Here is a 20,665-nt window from a genome sequence, read left to right on the forward strand (position 1 = left end):
GTACTAACCCTAACCCATCTACATGGCAGGTTGGTACTAACCCTAACCCTAACCCATCTACATGGCAGGTTGGTACTAACCCTAACCCATCTAGATGGCTGGTTGGTACTAACCCTAACCCTAACCTATCTACAGGGCAGGTTGTTACTAACCCTAACCCATCTACATGGCTGGTTGGTACTAACCCTAACCCTAACCCATCTACATGGCTGGTTGGTAATAACCCTAACCCATCTACATGGCAGGTTGGTACTAACCCTAACCCTAACCCATCTAAATGGCAGGTTGGTACTAACCCTAACCCTAACCCATCTACATGGCAGGCTGGTACTAACCCTACCCCATCTACATGGCAGGTTGGTACTAACCCTAACCCATCAACATGGCAGGTTGGTAATAACACTAACCCATCTACATGGCTGGTTAGTACTAACCCTAACCCTAACCCATCTACATGGCAGGTTGGTACTAACCCTAACCAATCTACATGGCAGGTTGGTACTAACCCTAACCCATCTACATGGCTGGTTGGTACTAACCCTAACCCTAACCTATCTACATGGCAGGTTGTTACTAACCCTAACCCATCTACATGGCAGGTTGGTACTAACCCTAACGTATCTACATGGCAGGTTCTGACTAACCCTAACCCATCTACATGGCTGGTTGGTACTTACCCTAACCCATCTACATGGCTGGTTGGTACTAACCCTAACCCATCTACATGGCTGGTTGGTACTAACCCTAACCCATCTACATGGCAGGTTGGTACTAACCCTAACCCTAACCCATCTACATGGCAGGTTGGTACTAACCCTAACCCTAACCCTAACCCATCTACATGGCAGGCTGGTACTAACCCTACCCCATCTACATGGCTGGTTGGTACTAACCCTCACCCATCTACATGGCTGGTTGGTACAAACCCTAACCCATCTACATGGCTGGTTGGTACTAACTCTAACCCATCTACATGAATGGGTAGTACTAACCCTAACCCATCTACATGGCTAGTTGGTACTAACCCTAACCCATCTACATGGCGGGTTGGTACTAACCCTAACCCATCTACATGGCTGGTTGGTACTAACCCTATCCCTAACCCATCTACATGGCTGGTTGGTACTAACCCTAACCCATCTACATGGCTGGTGGGTACTAACCCTATCCCTAACCCATCTATATGGCAGGTTGGTACTAACACTAACCCATCTACATGGCTGGTTAGTACTAACCCTAACCCTAACCCTAACCCATCTACATGGCTGGTTGGTACTAACCCTAACCCTAACCTATCTACATGGTTGGTTGGTACTAACCCTAACCCTAACCCATCTACATGGCTGGTTGGTACTAACCCTAACCCATCTACATGGCAGGTTGGTACTAACCCTAACCCTAACCCATCTACATGGCAGTTTGGTACTAACCCTAACCCTAACCCATCTACATGCCAGGTTGGGACTAACCCTAACCCATCTACATGCAGGATGGTACTAACCCTAGCCCGTCTACATGGCAGGTTGGTACTAACCCTAACCCATCTACATGGCAGGTTGGTACTAACCCTAACCCATTTACATGGCTGGTTGGTACTAACCCTAACCCATCTACATGGCTGGTTGGTACTAACCCTAACCCATCTACATGGCAGGTTGGTACTAACACTAACCCATCTACATGGCTGGTTAGTACTAACCCTAACCCTAACCCTAACCCATCTACATGGCAGGTTGGTACTAACCCTAACCCATCTACATGGCAGGTTGGTACTAACCCTAACCCTAACCCATCTACATGGCAGGTTGGTACTAACCCTAACCCATCTACATGGCTGGTTGGTACTAACCCTAACCCTAACCTATCTACAGGGCAGGTTGTTACTAACCCTAACCCATCTACATGGCTGGTTGGTACTAACCCTAACCCTAACCCATCTACATGGCTGGTTGGTACTAACCCTAACCCATCTACATGGCAGGTTGGTACTAACCCTAACCCTAACCCATCTAAATGGCAGGTTGGTACTAACCCTAACCCTAACCCATCTACATGGCATGCTGGTACTAACCCTACCCCATCTACATGGCAGGTTGGTACTAACCCTAACCCATCAACATGGCAGGTTGGTACTAACACTAACCCATCTACATGGCTGGTTAGTACTAACCCTAACCCTAACCCATCTACATGGCAGGTTGGTACTAACCCTAACCAATCGACATGGCAGGTTGGTACTAACCCTAACCCTACCCCATCTACATGGCAGGTTGGTACTAACCCTAACCCATCAACATGGCAGGTTGGTACTAACACTAACCCATCTACATGGCTGGTTAGTACTAACCCTAACCCTAACCCATCTACATGGCAGGTTGGTACTAACCCTAACCAATCGACATGGCAGGTTGGTACTAACCCTAACCCTAACCCATCTACATGGCAGGTTGGTACTAACCCTAACCCATCTACATGGCTGGTTGGTACTAACCCTAACCCTAACCTATCTACATGGCAGGTTGTTACTAACCCTAACCCATCTACATGGCAGGTTGGTACTAACCCTAACGTATCTACATGGCAGGTTCTGACTAACCCTAACCCATCTACATGGCTGGTTGGTACTTACCCTAACCCATCTACATGGCTGGTTGGTACTTACCCTAACCCATCTACATGGCTGGTTGGTACTAACCCTAACCCATCTACATGGCTGGTTGGTACTAACCCTAACCCATCTACATGGCTGGTTGGTACTAACCCTAACCCATCTACATGGCGGGTTGGTACTAACCCTAACCCTAACCCTAACCCATCTACATGGCTGGTTGGAACTAACTCTAACCCATCTACATGAATGGTTGGTACTAACCCTAACCCATCTACATGGCGGGTTGGTACTAACCCTAACCCATCTACATGGCTGGTTGGTACTAACCCTAACCCATCTACATGGCGGGTTGGTACTAACCCTAACCCTAACCCTAACCCATCTACATGGCTGGTTGGAACTAACTCTAACCCATCTACATGAATGGTTGGTACTAACCCTAACCCATCTACATGGCGGGTTGGTACTAACCCTAACCCATCTACATGGCTGGTTGGTACTAACCCTAACCCTAACCCATCTACATAGCAGGTTGGTACTAACCCTAACCCATCCACATGGCAGGTTGGTACTAACCCTAACCCATCTACATGGCTGGATAGAAACAACCCTAACCCATTTACATGGCTGGTTGGTACTAACCCTAACCCATCTACATGGCAGGCTGGTACTAACCCTAACCCATCTACATGGCAGGTTGGTACTAACCCTAACCCATCTACATGACTGGTTGGTACTAACCCATAACAATCTACATGGCTGGTTGGTACTAACCCTAGCCCTTCTACATGGCAGGTTGGGACTAACCCTAACCCATCTACATGGCTGGTTGGTACTAACCCTAACCCATCTATATGGCTGGTTGGTACTAACCCTAACCCTAACCCATCTACATTGCAGGTTGGTACTAACCCTAACCCATCTAAATGGCTGGTTGGTACTAACCCTAACCCATCTACATGGCTGGCTGGAACTAACCATAACCCTAACCCATCTACATGGCAGGTTGGTACTAACCCTAACCCATCTACATGGCTGGTTGGTACTAACCCTAACCCATCTACATGGCAGGTTGGTACTAACCCTAACCCATCTACATGGCTGGTTAGAACCAACCCTAACCCATCTACATGGCTGGTCGATACTAACCCTAACACATCTACATGGCAGGTTGATACTAACCCTAACCCATCTACATGGCTGGCTGGAACTAACCCTAACCCTAACCCATCTACATGGCAGGTTGGTACTTACCCTAACCCATCTACATGGCTGGTTGGCACTAACCCTAACCCATCTACATGGCAGGTTGGTACTAACCTTAACCCTAAACCATCTACATGGCTGGTTGGTACAAACCCTAACCCTAACCCAGGCTGGTACTAACCCTAACCCATCTACATGGCTGGTTGGTACTAACCCTAACCCATCTACATGGATGGTTGATACTAACCCTAACCCATCTACATAGCAGGTTGGTACTAACCCTAACCCATCTACATGGCAGGTTGGTACTAACCCTAACCCATCTACATCGCTGGTTGGTACTAACCCTAACCCTAACCCATCTACATGGCTGGTTGGTACTAACCCTATCCCTAACCCATCTACATGGCTGGTTGGTACTAACCCTAACCCATCTACATGGCTGGTGGGTACTAACCCTATCCCTAACCCATCTATATGGCAGGTTGGTACTAACACTAACCCATCTACATGGCTGGTTAGTACTAACCCTAACCCTAACCCTAACCCATCTACATGGCTGGTTGGTACTAACCCTAACCCTAACCTATCTACATGGTTGGTTGGTACTAACCCTAACCCTAACCCATCTACATGGCTGGTTGGTACTAACCCTAACCCATCTACATGGCAGGTTGGTACTAACCCTAACCCTAACCCATCTACATGGCAGGTTGGTACTAACCCTAACCCTAACCCATCTACATGCCAGGTTGGGACTAACCCTAACCCATCTACATGCAGGATGGTACTAACCCTAGCCCGTCTACTTGGCAGGTTGGTACTAACCCTAACCCATCTACATGGCAGGTTGGTACTAACCCTAACCCATCTACATGGCTGGTTGGTACTAACCCTAACCCATCTACATGGCTGGTTGGTACTAACCCTAACCCATCTACATGGCAGGTTGGTACTAACACTAACCCATCTACATGGCTGGTTAGTACTAACCCTAACCCTAACCCTAACCCATCTACATGGCAGGTTGGTACTAACCCTAACCCATCTACATGGCAGGTTGGTACTAACCCTAACCCTAACCCATCTACATGGCAGGTTGGTACTAACCCTAACCCATCTACATGGCTGGTTGGTACTAACCCTAACCCTAACCTATCTACAGGGCAGGTTGTTACTAACCCTAACCCATCTACATGGCTGGTTGGTACTAACCCTAACCCATCTACATGGCAGGTTGGTACTAACCCTAACCCTAACCCATCTAAATGGCAGGTTGGTACTAACCCTAACCCTAACCCATCTACATGGCAGGCTGGTACTAACCCTACCCCATCTACTTGGCAGGTTGGTACTAACCCTAACCCATCAACATGGCAGGTTGGTACTAACACTAACCCATCTACATGGCTGGTTAGTACTAACCCTAACCCTAACCCATCTACATGGCAGGTTGGTACTAACCCTAACCAATCTACATGGCAGGTTGGTACTAACCCTAACCCTAACCCATCTACATGGCAGGTTGGTACTAACCCTAACCCATCTACATGGCTGGTTGGTACTAACCCTAACCCTAACCTATCTACATGGCAGGTTGTTACTAACCCTAACCCATCTACATGGCAGGTTGGTACTAACCCTAACGTATCTACATGGCAGGTTCTGACTAACCCTAACCCATCTACATGGCTGGTTGGTACTTACCCTAACCCATCTACATGGCTGGTTGGTACTAACCCTAACCCATCTACATGGCTGGTTGGTACTAACCCTAACCCATCTACATGGCAGGTTGGTACTAACCCTAACCCTAACCCATCTACATGGCAGGTTGGTACTAACCCTAACCCTAACCCTAACCCATCTACATGGCAGGCTGGTACTAACCCTACCCCATCTACATGGCTGGTTGGTACTAACCCTCACCCATCTACATGGATGGTTGGTACAAACCCTAACCCATCTACATGGCTGGTTGGTACTAACTCTAACCCATCTACATGAATGGTTGGTACTAACCCTAACCCATCTACATGGCTGGTTGGTACTAACCCTAACCCATCTACATGGCGGGTTGGTACTAACCCTAACCCATCTACATGGCGGGTTGGTACTAACCCTAACCCATCTACATGGCTGGTTGGTACTAACCCTAACCCTAACCCATCTACATGGCAGGTTGGTACTAACCCTAACCCATCCACATGGCAGGTTGGTACTAACCCTAACCCAACTACATGGCTGGATAGAAACAACCCTAACCCATTTACATGGCTGGTTGGTACTAACCCTAACCCATCTACATGGCAGGCTGGTACTAACCCTAACCCATCTACATGGCAGGTTGGTACTAACCCTAACCCATCTACATGACTGGTTGGTACTAACCCATAACCATCTACATGGCTGGTTGGTACTAACCCTAGCCCTTCTACATGGCAGGTTGGTACTAACCCTAACCCATCTACATGGCTGGTTGGTACTAACCCTAACCCATCTACATGGCTGGTTGGTACTAACCCTAACCCCTCTATATGGCTGGTTGGAACTAACCCTAACCCTAACCCATCTACATGGCTGGTTAGTACTAACCCTTACCCATCTACGTGGCAGGTTGGTACTAACCCTAACCCTAACCCTAACCCATCTACATGGCTGGTCTGTACTAACCCTAACCCATCTACATGGCAGGTTGGTACTAACCCTAACCCATCTACATGGCAGGTTGGTACTAACCCTAACCCATCTACATGGCTGGTTGGTACTAACCCTAACCCTAACCTATCTACATGGCAGGTTGTTACTAACCCTAACCCATCTACATGGCAGGTTGGTACTAACCCTAACGTATCTACATGGCAGGTTCTGACTAACCCTAACCCATCTACATGGCTGGTTGGTACTTACCCTAACCCATCTACATGGCTGGTTGGTACTAACCCTAACCCATCTACATGGCTGGTTGGTACTAACCCTAACCCATCTACATGGCAGGTTGGTACTAACCCTAACCCTAACCCATCTACATGGCAGGTTGGTACTAACCCTAACCCTAACCCTAACCCATCTACATGGCAGGCTGGTACTAACCCTACCCCATCTACATGGCTGGTTGGTACTAACCCTCACCCATCTACATGGATGGTTGGTACAAACCCTAACCCATCTACATGGCTGGTTGGTACTAACTCTAACCCATCTACATGAATGGTTGGTACTAACCCTAACCCATCTACATGGCTGGTTGGTACTAACCCTAACCCATATACATGGCGGGTTGGTACTAACCCTAACCCTAACTGTAAACCCATCTACATGGCTGGTTGGAACTAACTCTAACCCATCTACATGAATGGTTGGTACTAACCCTAACCCATCTACATGGCTGGTTGGTACTAACCCTAACCCATCTACATGGCGGGTTGGTACTAACCCTAACCCATCTACATGGCTGGTTGGTACTAACCCTAACCCTAACCCATCTACATGGCAGGTTGGTACTAACCCTAACCCATCAACATGGCAGGTTGGTACTAACCCTAACCCATCTACATGGCTGGATAGAAACAACCCTAACCCATTTACATGGCTGGTTGGTACTAACCCTAACCCATCTACATGGCAGGCTGGTACTAACCCTAACCCATCTACATGGCAGGTTGGGACTAACCCTAACCCATCTACATGGCTGGTTGGTACTAACCCTAACCCATCTACATGACAGGTTGGTACTAACCCTAACCCATCTACATGGCTGGCTGGAACTAACCATAACCCTAACCCATCTACATGGCAGGTTGGTACTAACCCTAACCAATCTACATGGCTGGTTAGAACCAACCCTAACCCATCTACATGGTTGGTCGGTACTAACCCTAACACATCTACATGGCAGGTTGGTACTAACCCTAACCCATCTACATGGCTGGCTGGAACTAACCCTAACCCATCTACATGGCAGGTTGGTACTAACCCTAACCCATCTACATGGCTGGTTGGCACTAACCCTAACCCATCTACATGGCAGGTTGGTACTAACCTTAACCCTAAACCATCTACATGGCTGGTTGGTACAAACCCTAACCCTAACCCAGGCTGGTACTAACCCTAACCCATCTACATGGCTGGTTGGTACTAACCCTAACCCTAACCCTAACCCATCTACATGGCTGGTTGGTACTAACCCTAACCCTAACCTATCTACATGGTTGGTTGGTACTAACCCTAACCCTAACCCATCTACATGGCTGGTTGGTACTAACCCTAACCCATCTACATGGCAGGTTGGTACTAACCCTAACCCTAACCCATCTACATGGCAGGTTGGTACTAACCCTAACCCTAACCCATCTACATGCCAGGTTGGGACTAACCCTAACCCATCTACATGCAGGATGGTACTAACCCTAGCCCGTCTACATGGCAGGTTGGTACTAACCCTAACCCATCTACATGGCAGGTTGGTACTAACCCTAACCCATCTACATGGCTGGTTGGTACTAACCCTAACCCATCTACATGGCTGGTTGGTACTAACCCTAACCCATCTACATGGCAGGTTGGTACTAACACTAACCCATCTACATGGCTGGTTAGTACTAACCCTAACCCTAACCCTAACCCATCTACATGGCAGGTTGGTACTAACCCTAACCCATCTACATGGCAGGTTGGTACTAACCCTAACCCTAACCCATCTACATGGCAGGTTGGTACTAACCCTAACCCATCTACATGGCTGGTTGGTACTAACCCTAACCCTAACCTATCTACAGGGCAGGTTGTTACTAACCCTAACCCATCTACATGGCTGGTTGGTACTAACCCTAACCCATCTACATGGCAGGTTGGTACTAACCCTAACCCTAACCCATCTAAATGGCAGGTTGGTACTAACCCTAACCCTAACCCATCTACATGGCAGGCTGGTACTAACCCTACCCCATCTACATGGCAGGTTGGTACTAACCCTAACCCATCAACATGGCAGGTTGGTACTAACACTAACCCATCTACATGGCTGGTTAGTACTAACCCTAACCCTAACCCATCTACATGGCAGGTTGGTACTAACCCTAACCAATCTACATGGCAGGTTGGTACTAACCCTAACCCTAACCCATCTACATGGCAGGTTGGTACTAACCCTAACCCATCTACATGGCTGGTTGGTACTAACCCTAACCCTAACCTATCTACATGGCAGGTTGTTACTAACCCTAACCCATCTACATGGCAGGTTGGTACTAACCCTAACGTATCTACATGGCAGGTTCTGACTAACCCTAACCCATCTACATGGCTGGTTGGTACTTACCCTAACCCATCTACATGGCTGGTTGGTACTAACCCTAACCCATCTACATGGCTGGTTGGTACTAACCCTAACCCATCTACATGGCAGGTTGGTACTAACCCTAACCCTAACCCATCTACATGGCAGGTTGGTACTAACCCTAACCCTAACCCTAACCCATCTACATGGCAGGCTGGTACTAACCCTACCCCATCTACATGGCTGGTTGGTACTAACCCTCACCCATCTACATGGATGGTTGGTACAAACCCTAACCCATCTACATGGCTGGTTGGTACTAACTCTAACCCATCTACATGAATGGTTGGTACTAACCCTAACCCATCTACATGGCTGGTTGGTACTAACCCTAACCCATCTACATGGCGGGTTGGTACTAACCCTAACCCTAACCCTAACCCATCTACATGGCTGGTTGGAACTAACTCTAACCCATCTACATGAATGGTTGGTACTAACCCTAACCCATCTACATGGCTGGTTGGTACTAACCCTAACCCATCTACATGGCGGGTTGGTACTAACCCTAACCCATCTACATGGCTGGTTGGTACTAACCCTAACCCTAACCCATCTACATGGCAGGTTGGTACTAACCCTAACCCATCCACATGGCAGGTTGGTACTAACCCTAACCCATCTACATGGCTGGATAGAAACAACCCTAACCCATTTACATGGCTGGTTGGTACTAACCCTAACCCATCTACATGGCAGGCTGGTACTAACCCTAACCCATCTACATGGCAGGTTGGTACTAACCCTAACCCATCTACATGACTGGTTGGTACTAACCCATAACCATCTACATGGCTGGTTGGTACTAACCCTAGCCCTTCTACATGGCAGGTTGGGACTAACCCTAACCCATCTACATGGCTGGTTGGTACTAACCCTAACCCATCTAAATGGCTGGTTGGTACTAACCCTAACCCATCTACATGACAGGTTGGTACTAACCCTAACCCATCTACATGGCTGGCTGGAACTAACCATAACCCTAACCCATCTACATGGCAGGTTGGTACTAACCCTAACCCATCTACATGGCTGGTTGGTACTAACCCTAACCCATCTACATGGCAGGTTGGTACTAACCCTAACCCATCTACATGGCTGGTTAGAACCAACCCTAACCCATCTACATGGTTGGTCGGTACTAACCCTAACACATCTACATGGCAGGTTGGTACTAACCCTAACCCATCTACATCGCTGGCTGGAACTAACCCTAACCCATCTACATGGCAGGTTGGTACTAACCCTAACCCATCTACATGGCTGGTTGGCACTAACCCTAACCCATCTACATGGCAGGTTGGTACTAACCTTAACCCTAAACCATCTACATGGCTGGTTGGTACAAACCCTAACCCTAACCCAGGCTGGTACTAACCCAAACCCATCTACATGGCTGGTTGGTACTAACCCTAACCCATCTACATGGATGGTTGATACTAACCCTAACCCATCTACATAGCAGGTTGGTACTAACCCTAACCCATCTACATGGCAGGTTGGTACTAACCCTAACCCATCTACATCGCTGGTTGGTACTAACCCTAACCCTAACCCATCTACATGGCTGGTTGGTACTAACCCTAACCCTAACCCATCTACATGGCAGGTTGGTACTAACCCTAACCCATCTACATGGCTGGTTGGAACTAACCCTAACCCTGACCCTTCGACATGGCAGGTTGGTACTAACCCTAACCCATCTACATGGCTGGATAGAAACAACCCTAACCCATCTACATGGCAGGTTGGTACTAACCCTAACCCATCTACATGACTGGTTGGTACTAACCCATAACCCTAACCTATCTACATGGCAGGTTGTTACTAACCCTAACCCATCTACATGGCTGGATAGAAACAACCCTAACCCATCTACATGGCTGGTTGGTACTAACCCTAACCCATCTACATGGCTGGTCGGTACTAACCCTAACCCATCTACATGGCTGGTTGGTACTAACCCTAACCCATCTACATGGCTGGTTGTTACTAACCCTAACCCTAACCCATCTACATGGCAGGTTGGTACTAACCCTAACCCATCCACATGGCAGGTTGGTACTAACCCTAACCCAACTACATGGCTGGATAGAAACAACCCTAACCCATTTACATGGCTGGTTGGTACTAACCCTAACCCATCTACATGGCAGGCTGGTACTAACCCTAACCCATCTACATGGCAGGTTGGTACTAACCCTAACCCATCTACATGACTGGTTGGTACTAACCCATAACCATCTACATGGCTGGTTGGTACTAACCCTAGCCCTTCTACATGGCAGGTTGGTACTAACCCTAACCCATCTACATGGCTGGTTGGTACTAACCCTAACCCATCTACATGGCTGGTTGGTACTAACCCTAACCCCTCTATATGGCTGGTTGGAACTAACCCTAACCCTAACCCATCTACATGGCTGGTTAGTACTAACCCTTACCCATCTACGTGGCAGGTTGGTACTAACCCTAACCCTAACCCTAACCCATCTACATGGCTGGTCTGTACTAACCCTAACCCATCTACATGGCAGGTTGGTACTAACCCTAACCCATCTACATGGCAGGTTGGTACTAACCCTAACCCATCTACATGGCTGGTTGGTACTAACCCTAACCCTAACCTATCTACATGGCAGGTTGTTACTAACCCTAACCCATCTACATGGCAGGTTGGTACTAACCCTAACGTATCTACATGGCAGGTTCTGACTAACCCTAACCCATCTACATGGCTGGTTGGTACTTACCCTAACCCATCTACATGGCTGGTTGGTACTAACCCTAACCCATCTACATGGCTGGTTGGTACTAACCCTAACCCATCTACATGGCAGGTTGGTACTAACCCTAACCCTAACCCATCTACATGGCAGGTTGGTACTAACCCTAACCCTAACCCTAACCCATCTACATGGCAGGCTGGTACTAACCCTACCCCATCTACATGGCTGGTTGGTACTAACCCTCACCCATCTACATGGATGGTTGGTACAAACCCTAACCCATCTACATGGCTGGTTGGTACTAACTCTAACCCATCTACATGAATGGTTGGTACTAACCCTAACCCATCTACATGGCTGGTTGGTACTAACCCTAACCCATCTACATGGCGGGATGGTACTAACCCTAACCCTAACTGTAAACCCATCTACATGGCTGGTTGGAACTAACTCTAACCCATCTACATGAATGGTTGGTACTAACCCTAACCCATCTACATGGCTGGTTGGTACTAACCCTAACCCATCTACATGGCGGGTTGGTACTAACCCTAACCCATCTACATGGCTGGTTGGTACTAACCCTAACCCTAACCCATCTACATGGCAGGTTGGTACTAACCCTAACCCATCAACATGGCAGGTTGGTACTAACCCTAACCCATCTACATGGCTGGATAGAAACAACCCTAACCCATTTACATGGCTGGTTGGTACTAACCCTAACCCATCTACATGGCAGGCTGGTACTAACCCTAACCCATCTACATGGCAGGTTGGGACTAACCCTAACCCATCTACATGGCTGGTTGGTACTAACCCTAACCCATCTACATGACAGGTTGGTACTAACCCTAACCCATCTACATGGCTGGCTGGAACTAACCATAACCCTAACCCATCTACATGGCAGGTTGGTACTAACCCTAACCCATCTACATGGCTGGTTAGAACCAACCCTAACCCATCTACATGGTTGGTCGGTACTAACCCTAACACATCTACATGGCAGGTTGGTACTAACCCTAACCCATCTACATGGCTGGCTGGAACTAACCCTAACCCATCTACATGGCAGGTTGGTACTAACCCTAACCCATCTACATGGCTGGTTGGCACTAACCCTAACCCATCTACATGGCAGGTTGGTACTAACCTTAACCCTAAACCATCTACATGGCTGGTTGGTACAAACCCTAACCCTAACCCAGGCTGGTACTAACCCTAACCCATCTACATGGCTGGTTGGTACTAACCCTAACCCATCTACATGGATGGTTGATACTAACCCTAACCCATCTACATGGCAGGTTGGTACTAACCCTAACCCATCAACATGGCAGGTTGGTACTAACCCTAACCCATCTACATGGCTGGATAGAAACAACCCTAACCCATTTACATGGCTGGTTGGTGCTAACCCTAACCCATCTACATGGCAGGCTGGTACTAACCCTAACCCATCTACATGGCAGATTGGTACTAACCCTAACCCATCTACATGACTGGTTGGTACTAACCCATAACCATCTACATGGCTGGTTGGTACTAACCCTAGCCCTTCTACATGGCAGGTTGGGACTAACCCTAACCCATCTACATGGCTGGTTGGTACTAACCCTAACCCATCTACATGACAGGTTGGTACTAACCCTAACCCATCTACATGGCTGGCTGGAACTAACCATAACCCTAACCCATCTACATGGCAGGTTGGTACTAACCCTAACCCATCTACATGGCTGGTTAGAACCAACCCTAACCCATCTACATGGTTGGTCGGTACTAACCCTAACACATCTACATGGCAGGTTGGTACTAACCCTAACCCATCTACATGGCTGGCTGGAACTAACCCTAACCCATCTACATGGCAGGTTGGTACTAACCCTAACCCATCTACATGGCTGGTTGGCACTAACCCTAACCCATCTACATGGCAGGTTGGTACTAACCTTAACCCTAAACCATCTACATGGCTGGTTGGTACAAACCCTAACCCTAACCCAGGCTGGTACTAACCCTAACCCATCTACATGGCTGGTTGGTACTAACCCTAACCCATCTACATGGATGGTTGATACTAACCCTAACCCATCTACATAGCAGGTTGGTACTAACCCTAACCCATCTACATGGCAGGTTGGTACTAACCCTAACCCATCTACATCGCTGGTTGGTACTAACCCTAACCCTAACCCATCTACATGGCTGGTTGGTACTAACCCTAACCCTAACCCATCTACATGGCAGGTTGGTACTAACCCTAACCCATCTACATGGCTGGTTGGAACTAACCCTAACCCTGACCCATCGACATGGCAGGTTGGTACTAACCCTAACCCATCTACATGGCTGGATAGAAACAACCCTAACCCATCTACATGGCAGGTTGGTACTAACCCTAACCCATCTACATGACTGGTTGGTACTAACCCATAACCCTAACCTATCTACATGGCAGGTTGTTACTAACCCTAACCCATCTACATGGCTGGATAGAAACAACCCTAACCCATCTACATGGCTGGTTGGTACTAACCCTAACCCATCTACATGGCTGGTCGGTACTAACCCTAACCCATCTACATGGCTGGTTGGTACTAACCCTAACCCATCTACATGGCTGGTTGGTACTAACCCTAACCCTAACCCATCTACATGGCAGGTTGGTACTAACCCTAACCCATCCACATGGCAGGTTGGTACTAACCCTAACCCATCTACATGGCTGGATAGAAACAACCCTAACCCATTTACATGGCTGGTTGGTACTAACCCTAACCCATCTACATGGCAGGCTGGTACTAACCCTAACCCATCTACATGGCAGGTTGGTACTAACCCTAACCCATCTACATGACTGGTTGGTACTAACCCATAACCATCTACATGGCAGGTTGGTACTAACCCTAACCCATCTACATGACTGGTTGGTACTAACCCATAACCATCTACATGGCTGGTTGGTACTAACCCTAGCCCTTCTACATGGCAGGTTGGTACTAACCCTAACCCATCTACATGGCTGGTTGGTACTAACCCTAACCCATCTACATGGCTGGTTGGTACTAACCCTAACCCATCTACATGGCTGGTTAGTACTAACCCTTACCCATCTACGTGGCAGGTTGGTACTAACCCTAACCCTAACCCTAACCCATCTACATGGCTGGTCTGTACTAACCCTAACCCATCTACATGGCAGGTTGGTACTAACCCTAACCCATCTACATGGCTGGTTGTAACTCGTCGAGAGAAGATGAAGAAAACAGCAACATTGTAGTCTGGATGTCAACCTCAGCATGTTGGAGGGAATCCAATTTTATTTAGATCAATTCATTACAGTAGATTATTGATTTATCATTGATATAATTGTCAACTATTATTTACAAAAACATCTTAAATTCAGTGAACATATTCAGTGAACAACTAGTTATATATATTACAATAAACTATTACTGTATATCAAGTGTTTAATTTCTACATTAAATTGACATTATTAAAAAAAAAATGTCAGAAAGAGTTGCATACAGGCTTTATAGCATCAGGGAGGATGAGGTGAGGCTGGAGCAGGTTTTAAAGAGTCAGGGAGGATGGAGTGAGGCTGGAGCAGGTTTTATAGAGTCAGCGAGGATGGGATGAGGCTTGAGCAGGTTTTACAGAGTCAGGGAGGATGGAGTGAGGCCTGAGCAGGTTTTAAAGAGTCAGGGAGGATGGAGTGAGGCTGGAGCAGGTTTTATAGAGTCAGCGAGGATGGGATGAGGCTTGAGCAGGTTTTACAGAGTCAGGGAGGATGGAGTGAGGCTGGAGCAGGTTTTATAGAGTCAGCGAGGATGGGATGAGGCTTGAGCAGGTTTTACAGAGTCAGGGAGGATGGAGTGAGGCCTGAGCAGGTTTTAAAGAGTCAGGGAGGATGGGGTGAGGCTGGAGCAGGTTTTATAGAGTCAGGGAGGATGGGGTGAGACTGGAGCAGGTTTTAAAGAGTCAGGGAGGGTGGAGTGAGGCTGGAGCAGGTTTTATAGAGTCAGCGAGGATGGGGTGAGGCTTGAGCAGGTTTTACAGAGTCAGGGAGGATGGAGTGAGGCTGGAGCAGGTTGTATAGCGTCAGGGAGGATGGGGTGAGGCTGGAGCAGGTTTTATAGAGTCTGGGAGGATGGAGTGAGGCTGGAGCAGGTTTTATAGAGTCAGCGAGGATGGGGTGAGGCTGGAGCAGGTTTTAAAGAGTCAGGGAGGATAGAGTGAGGCTGGAGCAGGTTTTATAGCATCAGGGAGGATGGGGTGAGGCTAGAGCAAGTTTTATAGAGTCAGGGAGGATGGGGTGAGGCTGGAGCAGGTTTTATAGAGTCGGGGAGGATGGGGTGTGGATGTAGCAGGTTAAAAAAAATGTATTGTGAAAGTTGCTCCAGGTATTCCCTATGGGTTTGACATAAAAAGCAGTCAGCCAGAGTGCCAGGGCTGGTTCTTAGGCTGTTTAACTATTTTCAAGAGAGGCAGAACCATCCATAAACCTTCCAGAATAGAATACCCCTCCCATCCCCTCCCCTCCCCTCTCCTTCCTTTCACCTCCCCTCGCCTCAGACATACTCTGGAGGTTTCCTGGAGGAATGATCTGTACTCCGGACCTCGTATCTCTTCGGCGATTGTGCCTGGGGTGCTCCGTCTGCCTGGGGTCCCCTGGAATGGTCAGCCTGGGGTGCTCCGTAATAGTCTGCCTGGGGTCCCCTGGAATGGTCTGCCAGAGGCCCCAGACAGGATACAAACAGGAGTAATCCAGCCACCAGCAGGAGGAACCCCCCCACCCAGCCGCAGAACAGGGCATCACCAAACTCCCAGCGTGGCACCACCTCCGGCACCGACTCATCAAAATAACGCATTACCGTCAAGTGGGCGACGTAGGAAACAGGGACCAGAGAAAGCACCCCAGCTACCATCCCAAGCACCCCTCCTGCCACCTTCATAATCCTCTTGGCCCTGCAGCCCTCCAGCCCCTGGCTGAAGCTGTTGACCAGGTGAAGACCAGGGATAGCCAGCAGCAGGCCCAGCAGGCCCACAGCCAGGGAGATACACATGAAGACACGGGCCACCTTGATGTCCTGAGGCAGGCCCAGCAGGCTGTCGTAGGGTCGACACTCCATACCCCCCATGTCCTGGACCACGCAGGTCTCCCAGAGACCCAGCTCATAGCTCTCTGTGAGCAAGAGGTCTGTGGACAGGGTCAGCCACTGTGGCATCAGAGTGGTGGCCAGAGCACACAGCCAGGCTGCCATGTACACTACCATCCCCAGCAGCTCGAGAGTGGAGGCACACAGGTCCATGGTTTACCCGCCCCTCTCTGGCCTCGCTCCGTTGACCCTCAAGAGCTCTTCTCTGGCTTCTGGAGAGGTTCTGGAGAGGTCTGGCAGCTCCTGATGTCCAGTAGGAACAGAGAGGCTTCTCACAGCACCTGCTAATTACTGCTGAATACTGTTCTGTTCACAGGCAGGCGGAGAGCTCCTTCACTAACAGTCCCACTCCACAGAAACACACATCATCTGGCTGGAGGCTGGGAGGAAAGTGGCTCTCTGGCACATGGCCCTCCTCTTCCCTCCCCTACCTCCTGCTGAGGCTGCTGGTCTGCCAATGGACCAGGGGAGGGAGGGTACATGGCCGGCCTCCCTGAGAATCCTGCCCCGCCTGTCTCCCAGCCCTCCCAGCCCCATGGGATGGTATTAAAGAGAGACAGGAAGTTATTAAAATGCAGATTGTTGACAATTCACAACAGAGAGCCAAGTCTGGGCTCAGCCCTCCTGGTTATTGTGCACCTATCCCAAATGGCACCCTATCCCCTATTTATTGCAGTACTTTAGGAAATTATGCCTTTCTTAAGCACTTCTCAGTATTTGGTATTCAGACTTCCCTCGTGAAAGTAACAGGGAGAATAGTGTACAATAGTAGGCTATACCCTTGTCTATATTCTGCACTAACCATGGAACTGTGTGATGACACAGCCAAGTATTGCAGCATGGGTCGGGTTCAAACTGTTATGGCATGGAATGAAAATGTAGGCTATACCAACTGAAGGGAACGAACATTGAATTGGCAGTTGAATGTGTTGTCATTACACCTACTGACGGTCGATACTGATAGTAACTAATATTTAACATGACAGAAATAGGAAACAGAGAAAGCCGGAGTAGCCTATAATTAAGACATTCGAGAGTGCACATTCCTGTAAGTTAAAAAGCCGTACAATTTAAATTCTGCATAATAGCAAAGAATTTCATCAACTTTACTGTGAGAAAGTTGATATGTTGATATGCTTCAGTTTGCTGCCATATAACTGGTTTCACATTTGTCTCCAGCGATTATAAGGTCATATAGATCTTAAACAAATGTAATTTATATTTACAATTCCCTCATCTGTCACGCCCTGGCCTTAGTATTCTGTGTTTTTTTTTATTATTTTGGTTAGGCCAGGGTGTGACATGGGTGATTTATGTGTTTGTTTTGTCTAGAGGTTTTGTAGTCTATGGGGTTGTGTTCAGTTTAGTGTTCTAGGTAAGTCTATGGTTGCCTTGAGTGGTTCTCAATCAGAGGCAGGTGTTTATCATTGTCTCTGATCGGGAACCATATTTAGGCAGCCATATTCTTTGGGTATTTTGTGGGAGGTTGTTCCTGTCTCTGTGTTTTGCACCAGTTAGGACTGTTTCGGTTTTTCCACGGCCTTTTTTACATTTTTTATAGTGTTCACGTTTTCATCTTTCATTAAAGATGTTTATAAATAACCATGCTGCATTTTGGTCCTCCTCTCCTTCCCAGGAAGAAAACCGTTACATCATCCAAACGGATTATTCATTTACTTAGCTCCTGTGCAAAAGGCATGAGGAGGTAGGTGAATAATTACAATTTTGCAGATTAACACTGGAGTGATAAATGATCAGATGGTCATGTACAGGTAGAGATACTGGTGTGCAAAATAGCAGAAAAGTAAATAAATATAAACAGTATGGGGATGAGGTAGGTAAATTGGGTGGGCTATTTACCGATAGACTATGTACAGCTGCAGCGATCGGTTAGCTGCTCAGATAGCAGATGTTTGAAGTACGTGAGGGAGATAAAAGTTTCCAACTTCAAGCGATTTTTGCAATTTGTTCCAGTCAAAGGCAGCAGAGAACTGGAACGAAAGGCGGCCAAATGAGGTGTTGGCTTTAGGGATGATCAGTGAGATACACCTGCTGGAGCGCGTGCTACGGGTGGGTGTTGCCATTGTGACCAGTGAACTGAGATAAGGCGGAGCTTTACCTAGCATGGACTCTTAGATGACCTGATGCCAGTGGGTCTGGCGACGAATATGTAGCGAGGGCCAGCCGACTAGAGCATACAGGTCGCAGTGGTGGGTGGTATAAGGTGCTTTAGTAACAAAACGGATGGCACTGTGATAAACTGCATCCAGTTTGCTGAGTAGAGTATTGGAAGCTATTTTGTAGATGACATCGCCGAAGTCGAGGATCGGTAGGATAGTCAGTTTTACGAGGGTAAGTTTGGCGGCGTGAGTGAAGGAGGCTTTGTTGCAGAATAGAAAGCCGACTCTAGATTTGATTTTAGATTGGAGATGTTTGAAATGAGTCTGGAAGGAGAGTTTACAGTCTAGCCAGACACCTAGGTACTTATAGATGTCCACATATTCTAGGTCGGAACCATCCAGGGTGGTGGGCTAGTCGGGCGTGCGGGTGCAGGCAGCGAACGGTTGAAAAGCATGCATTTGGTTTTACTAGCGTTTAAGAGCAGTTGGAGGCCACGGAAGGAGTGTTGTATGGCGTTGAAGCTCGTTTGGAGGTTAGATAGCAGTGTCCAAGGAAGGGCCGGAAGTATACAGAATGGTGTCGTCTGCGTAGAGGTGGATCAGGGAATCGCCCGCAGCAAGAGCAACATCATTGATATATACAGAGAAAAGAGTCGGCCCGAGTATTGAACCCTGTGCCACCCCCATAGAGACTGCCAGAGGACTGGACAACATGTCCTCCGATTGGCCAAGATGTTCAAACGTTCATGGATGACCAGCAGTGTCAAATAATAATAATAATCACAGTGATTGGAGAGGGTGCAACAGGTCAGCACCTCAGGAGTAAATGTCAGTTGGCTTTTCATAGCCGAGCATTCAGTGTTAGAGACAGCAGGTGCGGGAGAGAGAGAGAGTCGAAAACAGCAGGTCTGGGACAGGTAGCACGTCCAGTGAACAGGTCAGTGTTCCACAGCCGCAGGCAGAACAGTTAAAACTGGAGCAGCAGCACGACCAGGTGAACTGGGGACAGCAAGGAGTCATCAGATCAGGTAGTCCTGAGGCAAGGTCTATGCCTAAAATCTATGCAGCCTACTCAGTCACTTTTGATAGCTACTGCTAACAGGCCTCCTGGGCCGTATACAGTGTTCCTCACTGAGTTCCCTGATCTCTCTTTTGACGAACAGGACAGCTTTTTCCATCTTTGTAACATTGCATGGATATGCCCAACCTAGATCGCGGCACAGACACGGTCTCAATGGGGATAGCTGAGCTGACTACACTGACTGTGCTAGTGGCAGACTCCACTAAGCTAGCAAGCTGGCTAATAGCCTGCTGCCTGGCCTGCACCCTATCTCATTGTGGAGCTAGGGGAGTTAGAGCCCTGTCTATGTTCATAGATAAGATGAGAGCACCCCTCCAGCTAGGATAGAGTCTGTCACTCCTCAGCAGCCCAGGCTTGGTCCTGTTTGTGGGTGAGTCCCAGAAATAGGGCCAATTATCTACAAATTATATATTTT

The 20,665-nt window shown here is 48.1% G+C and overlaps 1 protein-coding gene across 1 annotated transcript; it reads right to left on the reverse strand.

Moving 5' to 3' along the window:
• Nucleotides 1–16,461: 16,461 nt before the first annotated feature.
• On the reverse strand, nucleotides 16,462–17,202 carry LOC139414488 (putative claudin-24). Its single transcript, XM_071162402.1, has one exon. The coding sequence runs from the start codon at nucleotides 17,200–17,202 to the stop codon at nucleotides 16,462–16,464; it is 741 nt and encodes a 246-aa protein (XP_071018503.1).
• Nucleotides 17,203–20,665: the final 3,463 nt, after the last annotated feature.

The sequence above is a fragment of the Oncorhynchus clarkii genome, chromosome 1, assembly GCF_045791955.1.
Source record: "Oncorhynchus clarkii lewisi isolate Uvic-CL-2024 chromosome 1, UVic_Ocla_1.0, whole genome shotgun sequence".
Taxonomy (NCBI): Eukaryota; Metazoa; Chordata; class Actinopteri; order Salmoniformes; family Salmonidae; genus Oncorhynchus; species Oncorhynchus clarkii.

What these genes read in the sequence shown, in the direction of transcription:
- LOC139414488 (XM_071162402.1), bottom strand. Translation starts at nt 17,202, where the DNA reads ATGGACCTGTGTGCCTCCACTCTCGAGCTGCTGGGGATGGTAGTGTAC.